At 30.6% G+C, this 18,857-nt stretch overlaps 1 protein-coding gene across 6 annotated transcripts in view; it reads right to left on the bottom strand.

Moving 5' to 3' along the window:
* LOC106791890 (T-lymphocyte activation antigen CD86-like) overlaps nucleotides 1–18,857 on the bottom strand; it is a 93,990-nt gene that overhangs the window by 18,874 nt on the left and 56,259 nt on the right. For all 6 annotated transcript variants that reach the window (XM_014757881.1, XM_014757884.1, XM_014757885.1 and 3 more), the window contains 4 exons: nucleotides 9,663–9,832; nucleotides 7,379–7,589; nucleotides 6,797–6,908; nucleotides 5,981–6,159 (listed from right to left, as the gene is read on the bottom strand). In XM_014757881.1, the coding sequence (XP_014613367.1) occupies nucleotides 5,981–6,159; nucleotides 6,797–6,908; nucleotides 7,379–7,589; nucleotides 9,663–9,832 (672 nt within the window). The remainder of the gene's footprint in view (nucleotides 1–5,980; nucleotides 6,160–6,796; nucleotides 6,909–7,378; nucleotides 7,590–9,662; nucleotides 9,833–18,857) is intronic.

Raw genomic sequence — 18,857 nt, 5'->3', positions numbered from 1 at the left:
GATAATTTATTTTTTAAAGTACGTTTATATATCTTACCGTCAAAGCCGGAAATCCGTCATTGATAGTAATTCCTCGGCATTACTATGAATGCAAAGAGCCTACAGACGAATTCAGAATTTGAAAAATTCTTTTAGTTTTTCTTAGGCATCGAATATCAGAGATTGCAATGCTGTAAATTGTACAACTTTGCAATTTCTTTGAAAAGTTTTGATAAATATTTTTTATACTAAAAGTGAATAGATTTTAATAAAACTTATATTAAATTAAAGTACACTCTTTTTTCTACACGTAAAATACCATATCGAGTTATTAAAGGGATTAAATATTTTTGTAACACACGTTACACACGTGTATTCATGATATACACGCATGCATACACACACTTACTTATATGCACGTTGTACGCATAAAAGGATAAAGAAATAATTAATTTTCATAGATTGGAAATCCACTCATCGATTCCTTTCCGTTTATGTACTTTGAAAGTTTGCACGTGTTCTGTATACCTTTATCGTTAAAATCGATGGTACAATTTTAATGCTAAGCTGAGATTTCAAACTCAATGCGTCTATGCGCGCATATTCAATTAATAATAATTTATATGTTATTTTACTTTTATTTAAGTCAACAACTAAAAGCATAAAAAATCAAAGTTCCTGTCTCGTGTCTGTTCTTTTTTTATCTTCTTTTTCTTCTCCTTCTTGAAGCTATTTCTTTCTTTCTCATTCATTCTACCTCTTTTTCTCCATTTTCTTTCCGTTTACATTAAACTTTGAAATTTAATCAGAAGAAAGTATGCTTCTACGAAATTAAAGTAAAAAATTAACAGAAGATAAACGTTCGTTATCTATCTCGTAAGTAGAACTATTTCGTCGAAAGGTAAATTAACTTATGCATCAATATTAAATTATTTTATTAAAAATGTGATAAATTATTTGCTTTTTTTCATCGCGTAATAATTTCAAATTAAATTTTTTTTAAATAGATACGATTTATTCTTATTACCTTAGAATTAAATTATATATTAATAGTAAATTAAAGTATATATATTGGTTTGGCAAATGTGTGAGTGAGTATGGTTACTTTAATAAAAACCTGCAGGTCCCCGGGGGTGAGGGGGGACCTCTCTTTCTCTTTCTTTCTTTTTATATATATATATATATATATTATTTATAAATTAAATAGAATATAATTTTAATAAGAACAAGAGATTATTAATAATTTTCATCCCTGATAGTATAGATTTAGTTAGGTAATGAGATCCAAGTATGGTGCATGATATAAGTACTCACACATTTACACTTAAACATAGTTATCATTACCTATTAATTAACGTAAAACGATCGTTTGTTATTATACATTGCGAAACTCGTTAGCGAAATATTCTGTTGGTAGTTATAACGATAATCCTCATTTTATCTTATTTTCATGTACACATTTTAAATTATTCTCCAACGTTTGGTGAACCTAATGCGCAAGCTTTCAATACCAATGAGAAGTCAAAGTTGAAATACCATAGAGGAGAGTGAGAAAGAGAGAGAGAGAGAGAGAGAGAAGGAGAGGAAGAGAAGATATTAGAAATACGTACATGTTCTATTTCGTACTACTATATCTGGAGTTACTAGCAGGATAGAAAGAGAAAGAGAATGAAATAGGGTGAGTTAGTAATGCATATTCCACGTACGTTATCCTAGAGCTTAGACGATCTACCAACTCTGATATGTTACAGGAAAATCTTGTAGGAAACTTTTCCATCGAATCTTTCCGCGATTAACTTGAGAAATATGACTAGTATTAATCTTCGGAATATACACTTCAACTATTCCTATAATTTGTTCTTAACTTCTCGTATTTACTTTTCTTTTATCTTTGCCTTTTTCGAATGAATTATTTCGAAGAATTTGGAATCGATCGCGTTATTCGTTTATTTAAAAAGTTAAAGTTTATATTAACGAATATAATGTTTGATATTGATGAAATATTTATAATAAAATTAGCGTGTTGATTGTGTTTAATTATTTTCATTTAAAAATGTACATTTGAACTTATCATCATTTGAATTTATTTGCAATTTGAATTAACTTTTGTTGCATCTTTGTAATATCGTCGAGAACGTTGTATTATTAGATTAACACGCATTATGTGTACCATCAAAGTTATTTGATTTGATTGTTGTTTAGTTATTTACAAGTTAGTTTAGGTATTTGCTTATTTAGAATAATCGAACTACGTTCCAACTAACTGTTAGAATTTATTTCTATTCGTGATGGTTATACTCCTGTTACACATGGATCGAATTTATACGGGTTATGTGTGCTATCGAAGTTAGTCGATTTCATTGGTATTTAGTTATTTAGAAGTTAAGTAATTAAAAGTTCAACTTGACTATTTAGAAATTTGTTTAGTTTCAATAATCGAAGTTAATAGCGATTTTCATATTTATCGTAAACACATTTTTGTTTCAGATATAATTTACATTGAAATATTATATAATAACACATGAATTCTAATAGCCAAAATTAATTCATTGTGAATCACTTATCAAATCGTAGTAATTATTTTTAATTAAATGAACTATTCTCCTTCATTTTTCACCCACACCCACTTTCATAAAAATCTCGATAATTTAATCACAATTACATTCTTTCTTCGACATTCCTCATTTCTTAATTGACGTCTCTCAATTCTTATATCTTTTTTATTTTCCTTGTCCTATGGATTAAAATTAAATTTCCGATTCGATTTCATTTGAATTTGATTTCGCGTTGTAAATAATTATTTTATTTTTCTCATTTTTTTTTTTTCAAGAGATCAGCTTATATAATACTCTGCTGTAAATTTGATCGATACTTAGAGTTTGGTACATAAATTTATTCTCTTTTCCCCTACAATTTTTTTCGTAGAGTATTACACGTCATATCGAAGAATATCAGTTTCGTCGGTTGAAATTCTTTCTATTCGATGTTCCAGAATCGGAGGGATAATCACGGCTCGGGCTCGACGGGGAATAAAGTCGTTCGAGCTTTTCAATGGAGCGTCTACGTGAAATCGGATTTTCCATTGTGTTATATGTATGTATAAGTTCTTTATTTTTTTTTTTTTTCTTTTTTTCATTCACAAAAAACGAGAGATTGATATATATATAAAGTGAGGGAGGGGGAAAGATATTAAAGAAGAATTCGACGCCTCTTCTATTTCATTCTTCGATTATTTCTTTTAGGTGAACAAGACCGTCGAGAAAACGCATAGAGTTATGTAAGTTATATGTAAGTACATAGATAGATATGGATATATATATATATATATATAGGTATGTGTACGTGGGTGAGTAGGAGGAATCCCAGATGACATGCATCGCACGATCATCCTTCCATTTCCTATCTTTTTCAATGTTTTCTTTTCTTTTTCTTGTTTTTTTTTCTTTCTGTAAAACTTATTTCCATATCACCGACTAAAAAAAAAAAAAGACGACCAGAAATTTTCTCCAGACTTTATGGATTTTTGTATACGGCAAATCGAACGTGAGATACATCTATTTTGTTCTTCTCCCCCCCCCTGCGTTATATAGTATCGAGGCAAAAAAAATGTACAAATTACAAGGGGAAATAATAAAAAAAAACAACACGTATATTATACACAGAATTCGGGAATTTGTTAATAATGATTATGCAAAAATTGAATTAGAAGAGAGACGAAAAATTAAAGACGTACAGGAACATTTAGAAAATTTGACACAATAGCACAAAAGACGTCATGACGAGTAAAAATAAATAAATAAATTGTCTCTGAGTTTCATTTTGTTTTATAGATTCGTATTTTTTTTTTACGTTCATCATTGTGCTGCACGTAACTCGTTTTTTCTTTTTTTTTGGAGGAAAAAGTCGACTTCATTGATGTATGAAGAAGAAGAAAAAGGGGTATCGCATGTATTATACTTCTATATCCTGCATCCTTTACTATCTCTAGTGCATACTGGAAACGAGGTAAAGGGCAGGAAGTAAGAGAGAAAGAGGAAAAGGAAAGATATACCCGGAAGCACCTGGCTTAGGATTTGCATGGGACAATATCTTGCGACTGATTTATCCTTGAAGAAGAAAAAGAGAAAAAGAAAGGAAGAAATGGAAGAAAAGAAAGAGAGAGAGAGAGAGAGAGAGAGAGAGAGAGAGAGAGAGAGAGAGGAGAACAGGCGTATTCGTAAAATTTATTTCCTCAGTGCCTTATGCGCCTTCTGCGAAATAAAGGAAGCTCCCTCTACCTCTTCCTTTTCTACCTCTTCTACTTCTTCTTCTTCCCCTTACATTTATTTTTTTTATTTTATTTTTTCGTCTTCCTTTCGTTTCTTTCTTCCTTCCTTCCTTCCTTCCTTTAGCCCATTTCAGTTACGCCTCTCCACTACTCAGATTTTGTTTCCACCCTTTAACCGAGCGCGGATTTAACTTAAAGGCAACCCCCAGCCCCACCCTCCCAGTTACCTTCCAAATGTTTTTCCTTTAATTTATTTTTTTTTTTCTTTTTACACAAATATTTTTCCAATAATAATAATAATAAGGAAATTAATCTCTTGTTATTAACATTTAAATAATAGTTAAACGCGAATAACGATCGTTGATTATAATTGTATGAAAGTTTTTGTATTTTAATGATATTATTAGATACAAATAGTTTGGATAATTAATTATTAGACGATATCAATGGTAGATATTTTATTTTTACTAAGATTTTCGAATGATTAGAAAAGATTTGGAACTGAATCTTTTATATGTAACATTCTTACGAATTCAGCCACGCGTATCACCCAAACTCGAATCAGGTTGGGAACCTTTCGTCTTTTATTGCCAGTACTATGAAGGGAGCGGCTTCTTTCTATGTCGTTCTACAGGATCGAAGATACAGGACTTACTTACCAAAGAGTATGAGAGAAAGAGAAAGACAAGGTGGAATGTAAAAGACCATTGACTTGTCCTCGCGAAAGCTCGACGCCACCATTTACGAGCTTTACTGTTCGGTTTATCGCTGCCAACTTTGACTCCTCTCGCGAAGGGTTTTCCTTTTCACGATTTACGATCGATGTAAATTCTCTACTCTATTTACCCCCCCCCTTTTATTTTATTCTCTTTCTCTCTTACTTTCTTTTTTGTTTTCCCCCCAATCGTTTTTGTCTATTCCTATCTCTCTCTCTTTAATGTTTTCCTATTTCTCTTTTATTTTTTTATTCTCGTAAAACTATCGTCTAGAAAAAAAAAGAAACAAATTAATTAAACTCTTTACAACGTTGTAAAATTAGAAATAGGGCTTGCTTTTATATTTCTTCTAAATTCTATTTTATTTTATCTATTATATATATATAAATTTATTTGTTTAATCGTTGTTTGTAGAATTTTCGATACAACTTTTACATTTTTATTTCTCAATGATTTATTTTTAAAATTTGTTAGAAGTATATATAATTTACATAAACTGTAATTATACAATGAAGCACACAATGTTAAAGAGAGAGAGAAAGAGAGAGGAAAAAGGAAATTAGAAACTTGTCCTAGGTAAAAGGAATTCAATTTTCATAATGTTCACTTTTTCACGTGAACGTCCAACGAGAACGTCTATCGTGGCCACGAAATTAAATTGTGGGTTATTGTAAAATCTATCGGATGCCAGCTACTTTTTATCCGATATTGTTAGATAGTAGATGAAAAAGGTTTTGTATATATATACGCATACACACACATGCACATATTTTCACTCACAATCAGAGGACTTTGTCGCTTTTTTAGGAAATCGTTGAATAGGAAATCTTCGATTGTGTCATGAATGCTGTTGTTGCATATTATAATTTATAATGATTTATATTAAAGGTATTAGGATAAGGATTCGAATAAAAATTGATTAACTAATTTTACTATAGTGTCTCGTGCCGCGATAATAAATGGAATTAATTAAATTTTCAAGTTATTAATTCGATCGAGAGAATCTCGACTCACCCACCGTTCAGAACGTGGACCAGAACGCTCGCTGATTCAGCCGTGGATGGGGCACACGTGTAATTTCCAGAATCAGCAGGTAACGCCTTGGATATTAAAAGACGCGATGTTCGTGTTTGCTTCTCCGTAACGACGTTTATTCCACCCCTTTGACTATAATTGATAACGTGATCGCCCTTGTACCTGAAAAAAAAAAACACACACAAATCGTATTCTCTATAAATTAAACAAATATTTGGAAAATATTATACGAGAGTAAATATATCGTTTTAAAAAAGTGCAATTGAAAACGATCGTTGTTTATGTAATAATTTGATAAACGAATTCTTAAAAAATTATTTGCACAAAGTTTGGAATTATAAATAAGATTCACGAAATAGAATTGAATACGTAAATTTATTAAAAACTATAATATATTATACGTTTGTGCACGTTCGCGTAGATTTTAGTACAGGTGAATTATTATTCGAATTGGAATTTTCCGGAAAATCCAATATTTGCTGTTGAAGTTGCATTGTCAGCAAATATACCTTTGAAGTGACGTCTACTATTATGCAAGTACAAAAGGTGTCGACCCTTCTGTACTCGCGAGCGCGTACAGAATTGAAACGAATTGTATCTCTTCTGCAGCGTCAAAGATTGAACAAAAAAAAATGATAAAGGATGAGGAATTGAATGATATTACTAAATGTAGTTTTCATTGGAATTTATTATTACACAACAACAACAAAAAAAAAAAAACAAAAAATAAAATATATATATTCTAACAAATAAATACAAAACAATTTTGTAAAGAAATTGTGTTATTAGAAATACTCACCAATAAATGAAGGAAGGTGGCTCGGGTGTTTGCAGTACGATGCAAGTCAGGTTTATGTCGCTTCCACTCTTGATGTACAATTCCGAATTGCCATTGATTTTCGCTTTCGACACTGCCGAAATAACGTATAACACAGAATGGTATAGAGATATAGATAGTGAATTTAACTCTACCGCGAACTAAAATCACTATGCATGTGGTTTATATCGTGAGAGGTGGCACCTAGTGATAATTGATTTAGAGTTGGGTAAGCAATACGAAATGCGGTATTGTAACTCGTAACGCCACCACCACTGTCGTTTACATATGTATTTATATATATATAAATTCATAGAAGATATATAAATATATATATATAATATAATTTTTGAGTATTTTAATTGAATTAACGTCGTTATCGACGATCGTGAAACTTTTTAAGGGAAAAATATTGAAATTCATACGAGAACGGTTAATGAAATTTTGTCAAATATTTACGTAAACTATTGATCACGTTATTAATTTTAGTTTAGTTTCTTTTCTTTTTTTTTTTTTTGTCCAAACGTTTCGATAATAATAAAATAAATGAGGAATTATACTTGCCCACTACGCTCAAATTAAATGCTTGACTGATTTTCGGTTCGGTCGAAACTTGGCACTCATAAGTCCCGCTGTCTCTGACTTGGGGTGAACTAATTTTTAAAGTCCATTCGTCGCTTCCATCGCTGTGCAATGATTGAAAGCGTTGATCATTCGTATAAGTTAAAATTCCTACGGTTAGTATGTGTAGATCTCGTTTTCTAATCCACGATACCTGTAGTCAAATATATTAAACAATATTAATGAAAGGTAGCATAAGATATAAGTATATCAAACTATTTTTTGTATTCTAATTAGTTAGCCAGTTTATATATTTAATAATTAATCGTGTTAGATAATTGAAAATAATTTTCATGAAATACATTTTATTGTGAATTATTCAAAGTATTATCAATTAAAAATAAAGTAGACTTATTAGCGTAGATATTTTCTAAAATTAAGAATTAAATATTGTCGATAGTATGGGAAAAAGTTTGTAATTTTTGTTACATTCGAGGGAAAGTTGGTTGATGAAAATTGTTCATAGGAGACTACCGATGCAATGAAACGACTCCAACAAGGGGACGATGATCATTCCCTGTTGATCCGGAAACGAGTGCTACGGTGAAATTGCACAAAAGTGAAACAAAAAAAAATGAGAAAAAGAGAGAGAGGGAGAGAATAAAAAAGAAAAATAGTCAACAGAACGTTTATCGGACGATACGCGCGTGACGATTGCTATTGCGATTTTCTATGATCTGTCCCGACGTCATAGTATTCGTGAAAACGTACACTCCTGTGCATCTTTTTTTCCCCCCAAAAGAGAATTCTAAAGTTCTACCTTTTGCTCCGGTCAAAAGAACTTTTTTATTATTTTTTGTCTTTTTTTATTTCGGATTCAACGCGCGTATAAAATGAATCATCTATAACGTTTCCATGACATTTGTATCCTTACTCGCACGTTATATATATATTACAATGTTTTTTTTATTTTATTTTATTTTTTCGATCGACACATTTATTTTAATATTAAAAAAAAAAACAAAAATAGAATAAGTCAAGCAGTTTTAAACGTGTATAATGGCGAAAAAGTTAATGAAAAAATAAAATGCATGTATATATCTATGTTTCAAGATAAAATTGAACGATCTTCGTGACAATAGCTGACTCATTTTTAAGTTGAGAAAATATTTTTAGAAAATATTTCGATCTTCTTAAGTCATCGCGTCATGACTCTCGTATTTTCCTTGGACACACACACACACACATATATATGTATGGATTCGTGTGTCCTACGTTTGTGCGTATGTATGTCGAGTGGACGTTTGCGAAATTTGATTTATCGCCGATTACGATCGGTGATTGGAGCACGACGGCTTCCTGGCGCGTCACCGAGCTTGATGCATGAGTCCAAGCGATAACGCGTGATGTCGACCTGTTCTATTCTCCATCTCTGTCTCTCTCTCTCAAACACACGTACACGCACGCACGCACACACACACACACACACACACACACACAATCTCCTTGCGTGAATTTATCTCTTTGTCGAAGTTCTGTCACACCTATGACGCACCTATCCGCGAAATTACGTCAAGAGTGAACGCGCGTGCCGATTTTCAAGTTATAAGTCAACAAAACATAAGATTAGGGTCATTAGAAATAACTATTATCTTTTTTAAACAATTACCATATCAATAATTAACTATACACGTTGAATAATCGTGAGAATTTTCATCTTTTTGAATGATGAACAGAAGAAGAGAGAGAGAGAGAAGATTATTGTGAGATCAGTCAACCGTTTACATTGAAACGAAATACGAAATATGAATTTAGAGAGAGAGGTAGGAGGTTATTGTGAGATCAGTCAACCGTTTACTTCGAAAGGAAAATACGAAATATGAATTTAAAGAGAAAGAGAAGGAAAAATAAAAGAAATAACCAACGGAGAAGAAGAAAATGTTTCTTTCCAATCGAACGAATTCATATTTGATAAATTTGATGGAATTTTTGTTAGAAAAATAGGATTTTTCAATTTTAATAACAATACCGAATGCATACAATATATACACGCATATAACAAATTTTTTAATGATTTTACAATCTTTATTCTTTATATTTTCATTTTATCTTATATTTTTGAATAACTAGGAAAGTAATAGGTTGACAACGTGAAATTTATTATTAATTATTGATATTCGTAAAAATGTTTTTCGTTGTTTTATTTTTCAATCGTTCAGTTGTTTTCTTTCTGTCTTTTAATGTTTTTAATTACGAGAAAGAAATAAAATATGCAGATAAAACTTACAGCACGATCTCCAAGATTGCGTACTCTGCAATGTAAGTAAGCGGTTTGACCGACTGTTGTCGTAGTTTCTCTCTTGGTTGTGTTGTCGAAATAAGGTTGACTAAAGGGTTGCTCCCAGTATGCTGAAGAATGATGCTCGACAACCGAGCCTCCGCTTTTTGACGCACATTCTGCAAACAAATAAAAAAAAAAATACAAATAAGTGGTTAAGCTTTGAGAGATGATACATCAAATAAGAAAGTTGCTTTAATTTAAGTAGATTTTAATGTACTTTCCTTGGGGCTTTTTATCTTTCTAGTTTTATTATTAATTCAACGTAATTCGTTTTTCGTTTAATATACATTTTATATATTTTTGAAAATATTATCCAGTTTAATTATACTCTAATAACACGTTTTACCTTTTACGTTATCATATTTTTCATTCGTCGCGTTTATTTGATTTTTTTTTGTGAGAACATGTAAATTTAAATGAAGTTAAATAAATTTTTGTCTTTAATTTTGTGCATCGTTAATGTAAATCTTCCGTAAAAAAAAACCGTATATTTATATTATAAATATATTTTAGTCAAATTTTGCACCAATATCGTGCGTGGGTTAATTTTCCCCTTCGATGTAATATAATTATTTAAACAAAAATCTCTGTGACAAAATTCGTTAATACTATTTAGGATTTTTAGAATTAAAAAAATGGAAAAGTTAGGAAGATTTAAGTTTTTTAACAGAAGAATTAACATTTATTAGTCGAAGTAAAAGAGAATAGGATAAGCCAAAGCTTTCGCGTACTTGAGCACAATCGTTTTCGTTGGTTTGCCGGTTCGCTTACTTTCTCGATTCGATTTCCTAGCACGATATTGGAAGGGATGGTAGGAGGGGGTGGGTGTACGCGTTTTCCAGGACGACGACGACGACGATTTCTTACCAAATGAACTCGGTAAAACGTCTTCTAAGTAAAGGATAGGAAAGAAGAAAACTTGCACAAGTCCGAAAATTTCAACCAGGGTTTTTCTAACATTACGCGGGAAAAAAGGTCTTCTATAAAAAGAGCTTCACCTTCTTTTTACCAGTTTTTTTTCTCTCTCTCTCTCTCTCTTTCTTTTTGCTAAGACCTCAGTCGATGCCTGCGAATTGCTCGATTTCGAAAAAAGATTTTCTCGTTCGTTTCTTTTGGAAAAGGAAAAAATAAGAAATATAAGAAACCACACACTGGACTCTCTCTCTCTCTCTATTTTTCTTATAATTTTTATTTTTTTTTATCTCAATCCCTGTTTATCCATAGAGGTTTATTTATCATTAAAAATATATCTGTTACTTATTTTATTTGAAATAACATTTAAAATGATTCATTGCGTTTTCGTTTAGGAAACTATATCCTTCTAATATAATTTAAAAAATCGTTTATAAAAATATATAAGAGAAATAAATATTTTTAATCGTAAGATTGAAATATTTTGTAAACATTGCTATAAGTTTAGTTTTCATTTTCTTAGGTAATTCATTTTCTTTTTATTTAATTTGACAAATGTTGAATTTTCGTATTTAGTCGTCAAGATCTTTTATATATTTTTTCTGTTGAATTTGTGAATTTTTTCTTTTTCTTATTTTTTTCATAACGATGAAGTTCTTATATCGTTTTTTTTTCCTTTTCCATCGTAAACGATCTTGAAAAGTTCGAGCAATCTCAATGTTCGATCTCATAGTTCTCGACTATGAAACGATCTTCCGCACTTGCTTTGCTCATTCGCCTTCACACGTTTCCTATCTTGCATCCTTTTTCTCTTTTTCTCTTTCTCTTTCGTTGAACCAACCAGTGACCTTCTTCGCTTCGTCGAAATTTCCATTTCAGAGAAGATCGATAGCGATAAAGTTCACGGCACGGTACGAACGGTACGAACGGTACGGTACGACGGTGCACGGTTCACTCTCTAAGGTACAACTTTTGCTGCTTCTAAGATTCAAAAGATATGACGATAAGGTAAAGGATGAAAGAAATGACGCGTGTGCTTGACTCTAAAATATGAGAGAAAGAGAAAGAAAGGAAAATAATAGTAAAAGAAGATATATATATATCCACGTTTATTTGATATTCATAGAAAAAGTATTTCCGAACTATTTATTTTTAAAAAGAAAGAACATTTTTCTTCTTGCTTTTAATAATAGTATTAATTACATTAAAATGCAACAATCATATGTCGTATTTTTATCATGTTTTTGTCTTTATTTTTGGTAAAGTTTAAGAGACATTTTCTAGATATTCGCGATAGTAAGAAAAAAAGAAAAATAGAAAGATACTACATTTCCATCGACATTATTTCGCGTAATTGCGATTGGAGCTATATCCGAATGATACGACGACGAATTAATTTAATTGATATTGACATTGGCAAGTAATTAAATTCGATCAATCGAGAACATCAACGGATAAATTTATAATAATACTTGTTTATATTCTGTTACGTTTTATTTTATTTATTATTTGCAATTTTGTGGTTTGCTTTTGTATTTTCATGCAAAAGTAATTGTTTTATTCCTTTTCTTTTTCTTTTTTCTTTATTTTTGATATATAATATTAATTGAGAATATATTTCAAATAATACTGATAAATAATTACATGCAATATATTAATATACGTTTGTAATTATGATAGCCTTTGAGATAGTCTGATTATTTGTATACTAACTGATATTTATTAAACCTGGAGAACTCATTTTGACGTTCAATCCAAATGATGTCACCATTCCGTGATACAACCCTTTGGATTCGAAATTTGATTACTATTTTGTCAAGCTCGTAACGAATGGTGTTTGCAATACGTTCTAAATCCGCTTGATTGACGAGTAACTGCATCGATTTTAGTTTGATCGATTCGTGTGTGTTTTTTTACACGATTGATTGTTTACAAAATCAAGAAGAGAAAAAAAAAAGAAATAGCATGATCCTCGTTTGATCATCATCGTATAGTATCGCGAATGGAAATAGGATATACTCGGATGTGATTGAAATAATTCATGTGATATTTCAAATGCAATAATAATTTATAAAAAGATATAGAAATTTTTCATAGAAGTTACAGAAATATATATATATATATATAACCCGGAAAGTTTTACTTTTTCCACAGTGAAAAGATTGTAAGGTAATAGTACCGAAGAAGACTATGTCTAATTACTTGAGATTGATTGGAAAATTAATAGATCTCTGGTTTTCCCTTCCTTCGTTGCACGAATTTCAACGGCAATCAAAGTGGATAATTTCCAACAGCTGCAAGTTCTCCCGTTGGCAACTTGGGAAGAAAGGAAGAAGGAGGAAAGGAGGAAAGATGAGGGGGATAGGTAAGAAGGTAGGTGGATAGGTGGGTGGGTGGGTGGTTGGTTGGCTGCTTGGAATCGGGAAAGACAGAGAGAAAGGGGCGAGAGGGGGAGGAAAAGGACGAGGAAGACGACGTCATGCGTCTCTCTTAAACGTTACTCAGAAACGTTTCAACAAGACGTCTCGTCGTTCACGACATTCTCGCAAATTTAACGCCAGCAGAGAACCCATTTGCATTCTCATAGGATGCCATTCGCGCGTTCTACAGCTTAATATCGTATTCTTCGCGATAATCCTTTCTCATATTCGATCGGAAAATATTTAAACGCTTTTGTTATGTATATATTATATAATATGTAAATACGTAAATGCACTTTTATGCGTTCAAATATAATTTACTTACATGCGTGTTTCTATATACGACTCGAAATCATACTCAAAGTAGTACGAAAAGAATTTATGTGGACGTTTGTATCTTTTATTTTAAATAATTATTTCTCGTATATTTATCACGATCGTTATTATTTTTCACACACACACATTCATATTAGATATTATATTGATATTTATTTGGATGTGTAAAAATTGTATCTTATGGAACAACCTGGTATTATTATATTCGAGAATTTTTGTTTGTTAATTCAAACGCGGAGACATTTTTAAAACTTTTCAAATAGTCTCGTTCTTCTCGTACTTTAACATAAGTAAAAGGAATGAAAAATTAAAAGTACAGAAGAAAAGAAAAAAGAAAAGAATGAAAGGGACAAGGAGGAGGAGGAGGAGGAGGATGCAACTAACAAATTCATCCAGTTGCCGATCCCTGTTCTCGTCTCATTCTGTTCCACCCTTACACGCAGACGTTTTTCACAGTTTTTTAAACGCTCTTTTGCCGCCTACCCTTCTTCTTCTTCTTCTTTTTTTTCTTTTTTTTCTGTACTAATACTACTACTAACCCTCCGGCCGTCAACAGCTTCCGGAAAAACATGGCCAACGACCCGCAACCGTCCGGAACTTTCCGGACGATGAGAAAAAGTCGACAGCGTCTTCATAAGAGGCAAGAGAGTGAATGAGAGAGAGAGTAAATGAAAGAGAGAGAGAGAGAGAGAGAGAGAGTGAGAGGGAGAGAACAGAAACGAATGAACGAGGGTACACACACTCACTCTGTTTACGAAACGTCTTCGTCAAGTCTCTTTTCAACCCCACCTCACCCCCATTTTTAAAAATCGACTTGCTTCTTTCTCTCTCTTGTGAATAAGGAATAAAAAAAAGAAAAGAAAATAAAAAAAGAGAAGATAAAAATAAAGAGGGAGAGGGAGAGGGTGAAAAGAAATTCTCATGAATTTTCTCGTGGCTGCTTTGGTGTGCTGATGCTGCTCTTGAGAGAACTCTCATCTCCGATAACGTTACGGTTAAATTGAAAAATTGAAGGGTCGGATAAAGTACGGCATGCTGTTATGTAATAAAAAGAAATAAGAGAAAAAAAAAAGGGAAATGTTAAGTAATTATTATATAAGGGGTTAGGTACGGGGGGAGGAGGGGGGTGGACCTATCTACTTCTACTTCTTTTTCTCGCGATATACTTGTGTTTTAAATGAAATTACAATGAATATATGAAGAAAAAAAAAGAAGAAAAAATTGATATAGAAAACTCTATTCTCTGGTTTATTTTATATTTTATTTTTTTTTATACTAAAGTTAAATGTTTCATTTCGTTTCGTTTCGTTTCTATGTATATATAATATTTGAAATTATTAATATTGAATAGGTATAATATAATTTTCAAAGCAGAGTATCTCACATTAAAAATGTATGAGTACTCGTAAGAAAAATATATACACCGTTAAATATGACAGTGTTTACGTCTGATCGAAGATGAGTCTCATCTCTTGAAAGCTCGAAGTTTCATTGAAGAGAAAAAGAAAAGGATAGACGATATTCATTCCTTGAATGAGTCGGAGATTGCAATCAGGCTTGCGTACTCTTCAAGAGTTCGTCTCGCGAGCAACTGAACGCATGAACACTTTCAGAACAGTTTTTTCTTTTCTTTCCTTTTCTTGTTTTTTTTTTTTTTTCTCTTATTTTAACTCTTCTTCAACGAGTCAAATTGTTCAAATACTTTTTAAAAACTGTTATAGGAAACGTTTTCAAAGCTTACGCCGTAGTAAGAATTTCATTATAATTTTGTTTCACTCGATAATATTATTTCAATAAATATGTACCTTGTAAATTAATTACAATTGTTAATACCTTATCCCGATAAATGTAAATTTAAACGAGAATCGTATTTTGAAACGTTTGGCTTTGACGATATCAAAACAATTATTTGTTTATTGTAAAATAATACAACCGATTTGCATACAATGGTAATATAATTATATTTAAATATCATTATTATTATTATTATACATTTTGTGAAAACGTGATATATATATATTTTCATCGATTCAAATGCGAATCTGATAACTTTGATTTTTATGTATCATATAAATGTGTAATATCAATTTCTAGTAAAGATATATATATTTTAATAGTTCTCTCGATTTTCTAAGAAAGGAACGCGTCATTCTCATTGTCATTCCGATAATCTAATCTTTTTTATTTCGATGAAATACGTTAGATATGTGCACGGGAGTAAAAGGAATCTTTAAATTTATTCGAGTGCACGGTCCAATTCACTTAGCGAATAAAGTTTCTACGAATCCTTTATCATTCTTTTCAACGGTGTAAGATATTTGTCTTGAAAATGAAAAAAAAAAAGAAAAAAAAGAAAAAAAAGAGTAGTTGAGAAATTCTTTTCGAATTGACATGGTATCTTCAAGTTGTTTCATAAAAATGGTCGACCGTATTTTTTAATTTTCTTATCGTTCATATACACATAAATATATATTTAGAAAATATATATAAATATATAAATATTCAATCTATCTCAAGAATAGAATCGTTTTAAATTTTCGAAATATTTTTTCTCCATTAAGTATCTATTGATATAACTATACTTAATCTTTTTCAAGAAAGAGTAGGATACAATTTAGTTCGAGCAATTTACACGAGTATCTATGTGAAGCTTGAAATATATCCTTCACGGAAGGATACTCGAGAAAGTTTAAAAAGGACGAAACGAAACTTGTTGGTACTTCTTGAGAGTTATTTTACAAGATCAAAGAGGAAGATGCGGTTGGAAATACGCGTATTAAATTAATTCGAGAGAACTCTTTCAAGTTATGCGTAATGAATACAATTTAAATATAAATTTATCGCTCTTATTTTTCTTAAATAAATCGAGAAATAAAAAAAAAAAAGGGACAAATTTACAGTCGAATAAGAATTGAAAGAAAAAATCATTCATACATGGTCTATTAAAATAATAATTAAATGAATAATATATATATATATATATATAACGTTACCACAATAAGCGTATTTTTACAATATATTTTCAATGAATATTCGAATATAACATTGGAAATAAAATATCGCGAATAAAAATGTTGAATAAAATAACACTGACCCAGATAAATATAGCAGACATATTAATTAACGTAGAACAAAAGAAAATATATATATATAAACGTTCTTTTTTATTAGAATTAAATAATAAGAAAATAAAACATTTAGAGTTATTCGAATGGTTAAATTAAAATAGAACAGAATAGTTTGTATAGTTAGATGATATCACACGTGCGCGCGAGACGATAAAGTTTGTTCAATCGAGCCAGGGATAGATGTTAAAAGAGCAATGAGAGATAACATTGCTGAACACATTCCGATCGTAAAGCAAGCATTTTATTCATCGAAATCGATTCTATGCGAGAGAGCCAGGAAATTGTTTACTAACGCCATATCCTCTTGTGAGAGATCAAAGCCATCAATGATACTCCCTATTCAGCATTGTTCAATGAGCTATCGGCATGGATTAATTGGAAAGTTCGTACGTAGGTATCACGATCGATGGGTACGGATTTTGTAACTAAAAGCATAGGTCATAATTTCAAATCACGAAATAAATCACACGCACACCTGTATGGTTATTACAATAGATATTATCTACCATATATTTGACCATTAATATTGGTATACGTACATATATTCTATACAGGATATGGTTAATTAATATATTCAAATATTATACCATTCTAGATAACATAATTTATGATATAATGTTTTTTATATATATATATATATATATATATATACATATTGAAAAATATTATTTAATATAATATATGTGTGTGTGTGTTATATATTATTTTAGAAGTAATTATTTAAATTATATAATATTTTGTGATTATCTAATATTAGTATATTAATAATATATGAAATAATTCACAATGATGCTATATAATAATCGATTAATTATTATAGGTAATTAGATTGCATTAGGAACTATGATAATCTTTTTAATATTCATAAAGTTATATAATCATACCAATCAAGTCTTTAGGAACACGTAATAACCATTTGTACTAACATACGGGTTGAATTGTTATTATAATTAACGTTCGTTCAATCCATCAAGATAATGACGTTTTCACGTGAGTTCTGGATACAAATTGAGCGAATCGTATTACGCAAGACAATTAGGAAGAATCTTGGTACTTTAGAATTTCTCAGGTGTAGAAATTGTTAGGATAATTTATAGCGTGAGAATAAGACATCAATGGCGTTGATGATTTTTCTTTTTATATTTCTTCTTTATTCTACATGCATAAATGCACGCGTGTATTAATGAACTTATACAATCGAGAGAATGTTATGTGTGAACGTATAATTGTACATATTTTAAATAAATACGAAGCGTTCGAAAAATTATGAAACATTTGAAATAATATTTTGTAATGTCATTTAATCACGGAATATCAATTTGCAATTATTACGTTATATTTATGCTAACAAATTCTAAACTCTCGAAATAAAGAAAATCGATTGAAATTCTAATTCTCGTATTAAAGAATTTTGACGTCGTTACAAGTTTTAAGATGCTAACGAATTTGAACTCTTGAAATAATTCAATTAATTACATCTTGACAAATTCGTAATTCACGAAGTAAGGATAATTGAGTTGCTGTATTCTAATATAATTCCAATTGTTTAAATAATTACTCGTTCTTCCGTTGAACCATCGGAAAATAAAAATAACTAAATATTAACAATTCAATTTATTATCCAACGTAGATTTAAAAATCGGAAATTGTCCTACTTAACGAATAATATTAATCACGAATAATTAATTAAATGAATTTTTCCATTTTTTTCATTGTAAAATTCTTTGATTTTTTTCTTCTTCTTCTTCTTCTCGTAATCAAGATAGTATAAAATCATTCACGATAAAAGAATTCAAATAATATTTGTTCGTGCAAGAGAATTGTTAGTATTTCAACTAAGAAGAAATATAAGAAGAAAATGTATCAACGCGTTCGAAGTTCTTTTCTCGGTTGGTAAGACTTAGCTTGATTCAAAGAACGCCCTTTGGCAAGTAAAAACGAAAGGAAGTGGAGGAAGAAAAAGGGATAGAGAGAGAAAGAGAAGAGGGTTTCATGACTGTGACTGATGATTCTCAGTAAGGTTTGGACGTTGTCGCAATAAAGAAAGGAGTATCGATGTTGGATTGCGTCTGAACCAAGCTACAAACAATTTTTATCTTCCTGTTTGAGAAATATAGAGAGATAGATGAATAGAGAAAAATAAAGAGAGAATAAAAGCTCGCAAGTTCGACCGAGAGAGTGAGAGAAAAGATATTATATATAAGAGTACTTACTTCGACGAAAGCTCGAAAGCTTTGAGATGGGGAAAAAAAGGAAAAAAAAAAAAGGAAAATAAAAATGAAGACAAAAAAGAAATGAAAAAAGGAGGAAGAAGAAGAAGAAGAAGAAGTAGAAAAAATATATAT

This window comes from Polistes canadensis, unplaced genomic scaffold (assembly GCF_001313835.1).
Source record: "Polistes canadensis isolate GaletaPanama2010 unplaced genomic scaffold, ASM131383v1 scaffold_349, whole genome shotgun sequence".
NCBI lineage: Eukaryota > Metazoa > Arthropoda > Insecta > Hymenoptera > Vespidae > Polistes > Polistes canadensis.
The sequence above is the reverse complement of the archived record's forward strand: the minus strand, read 5'-3'. Positions and strand labels throughout refer to the sequence as shown.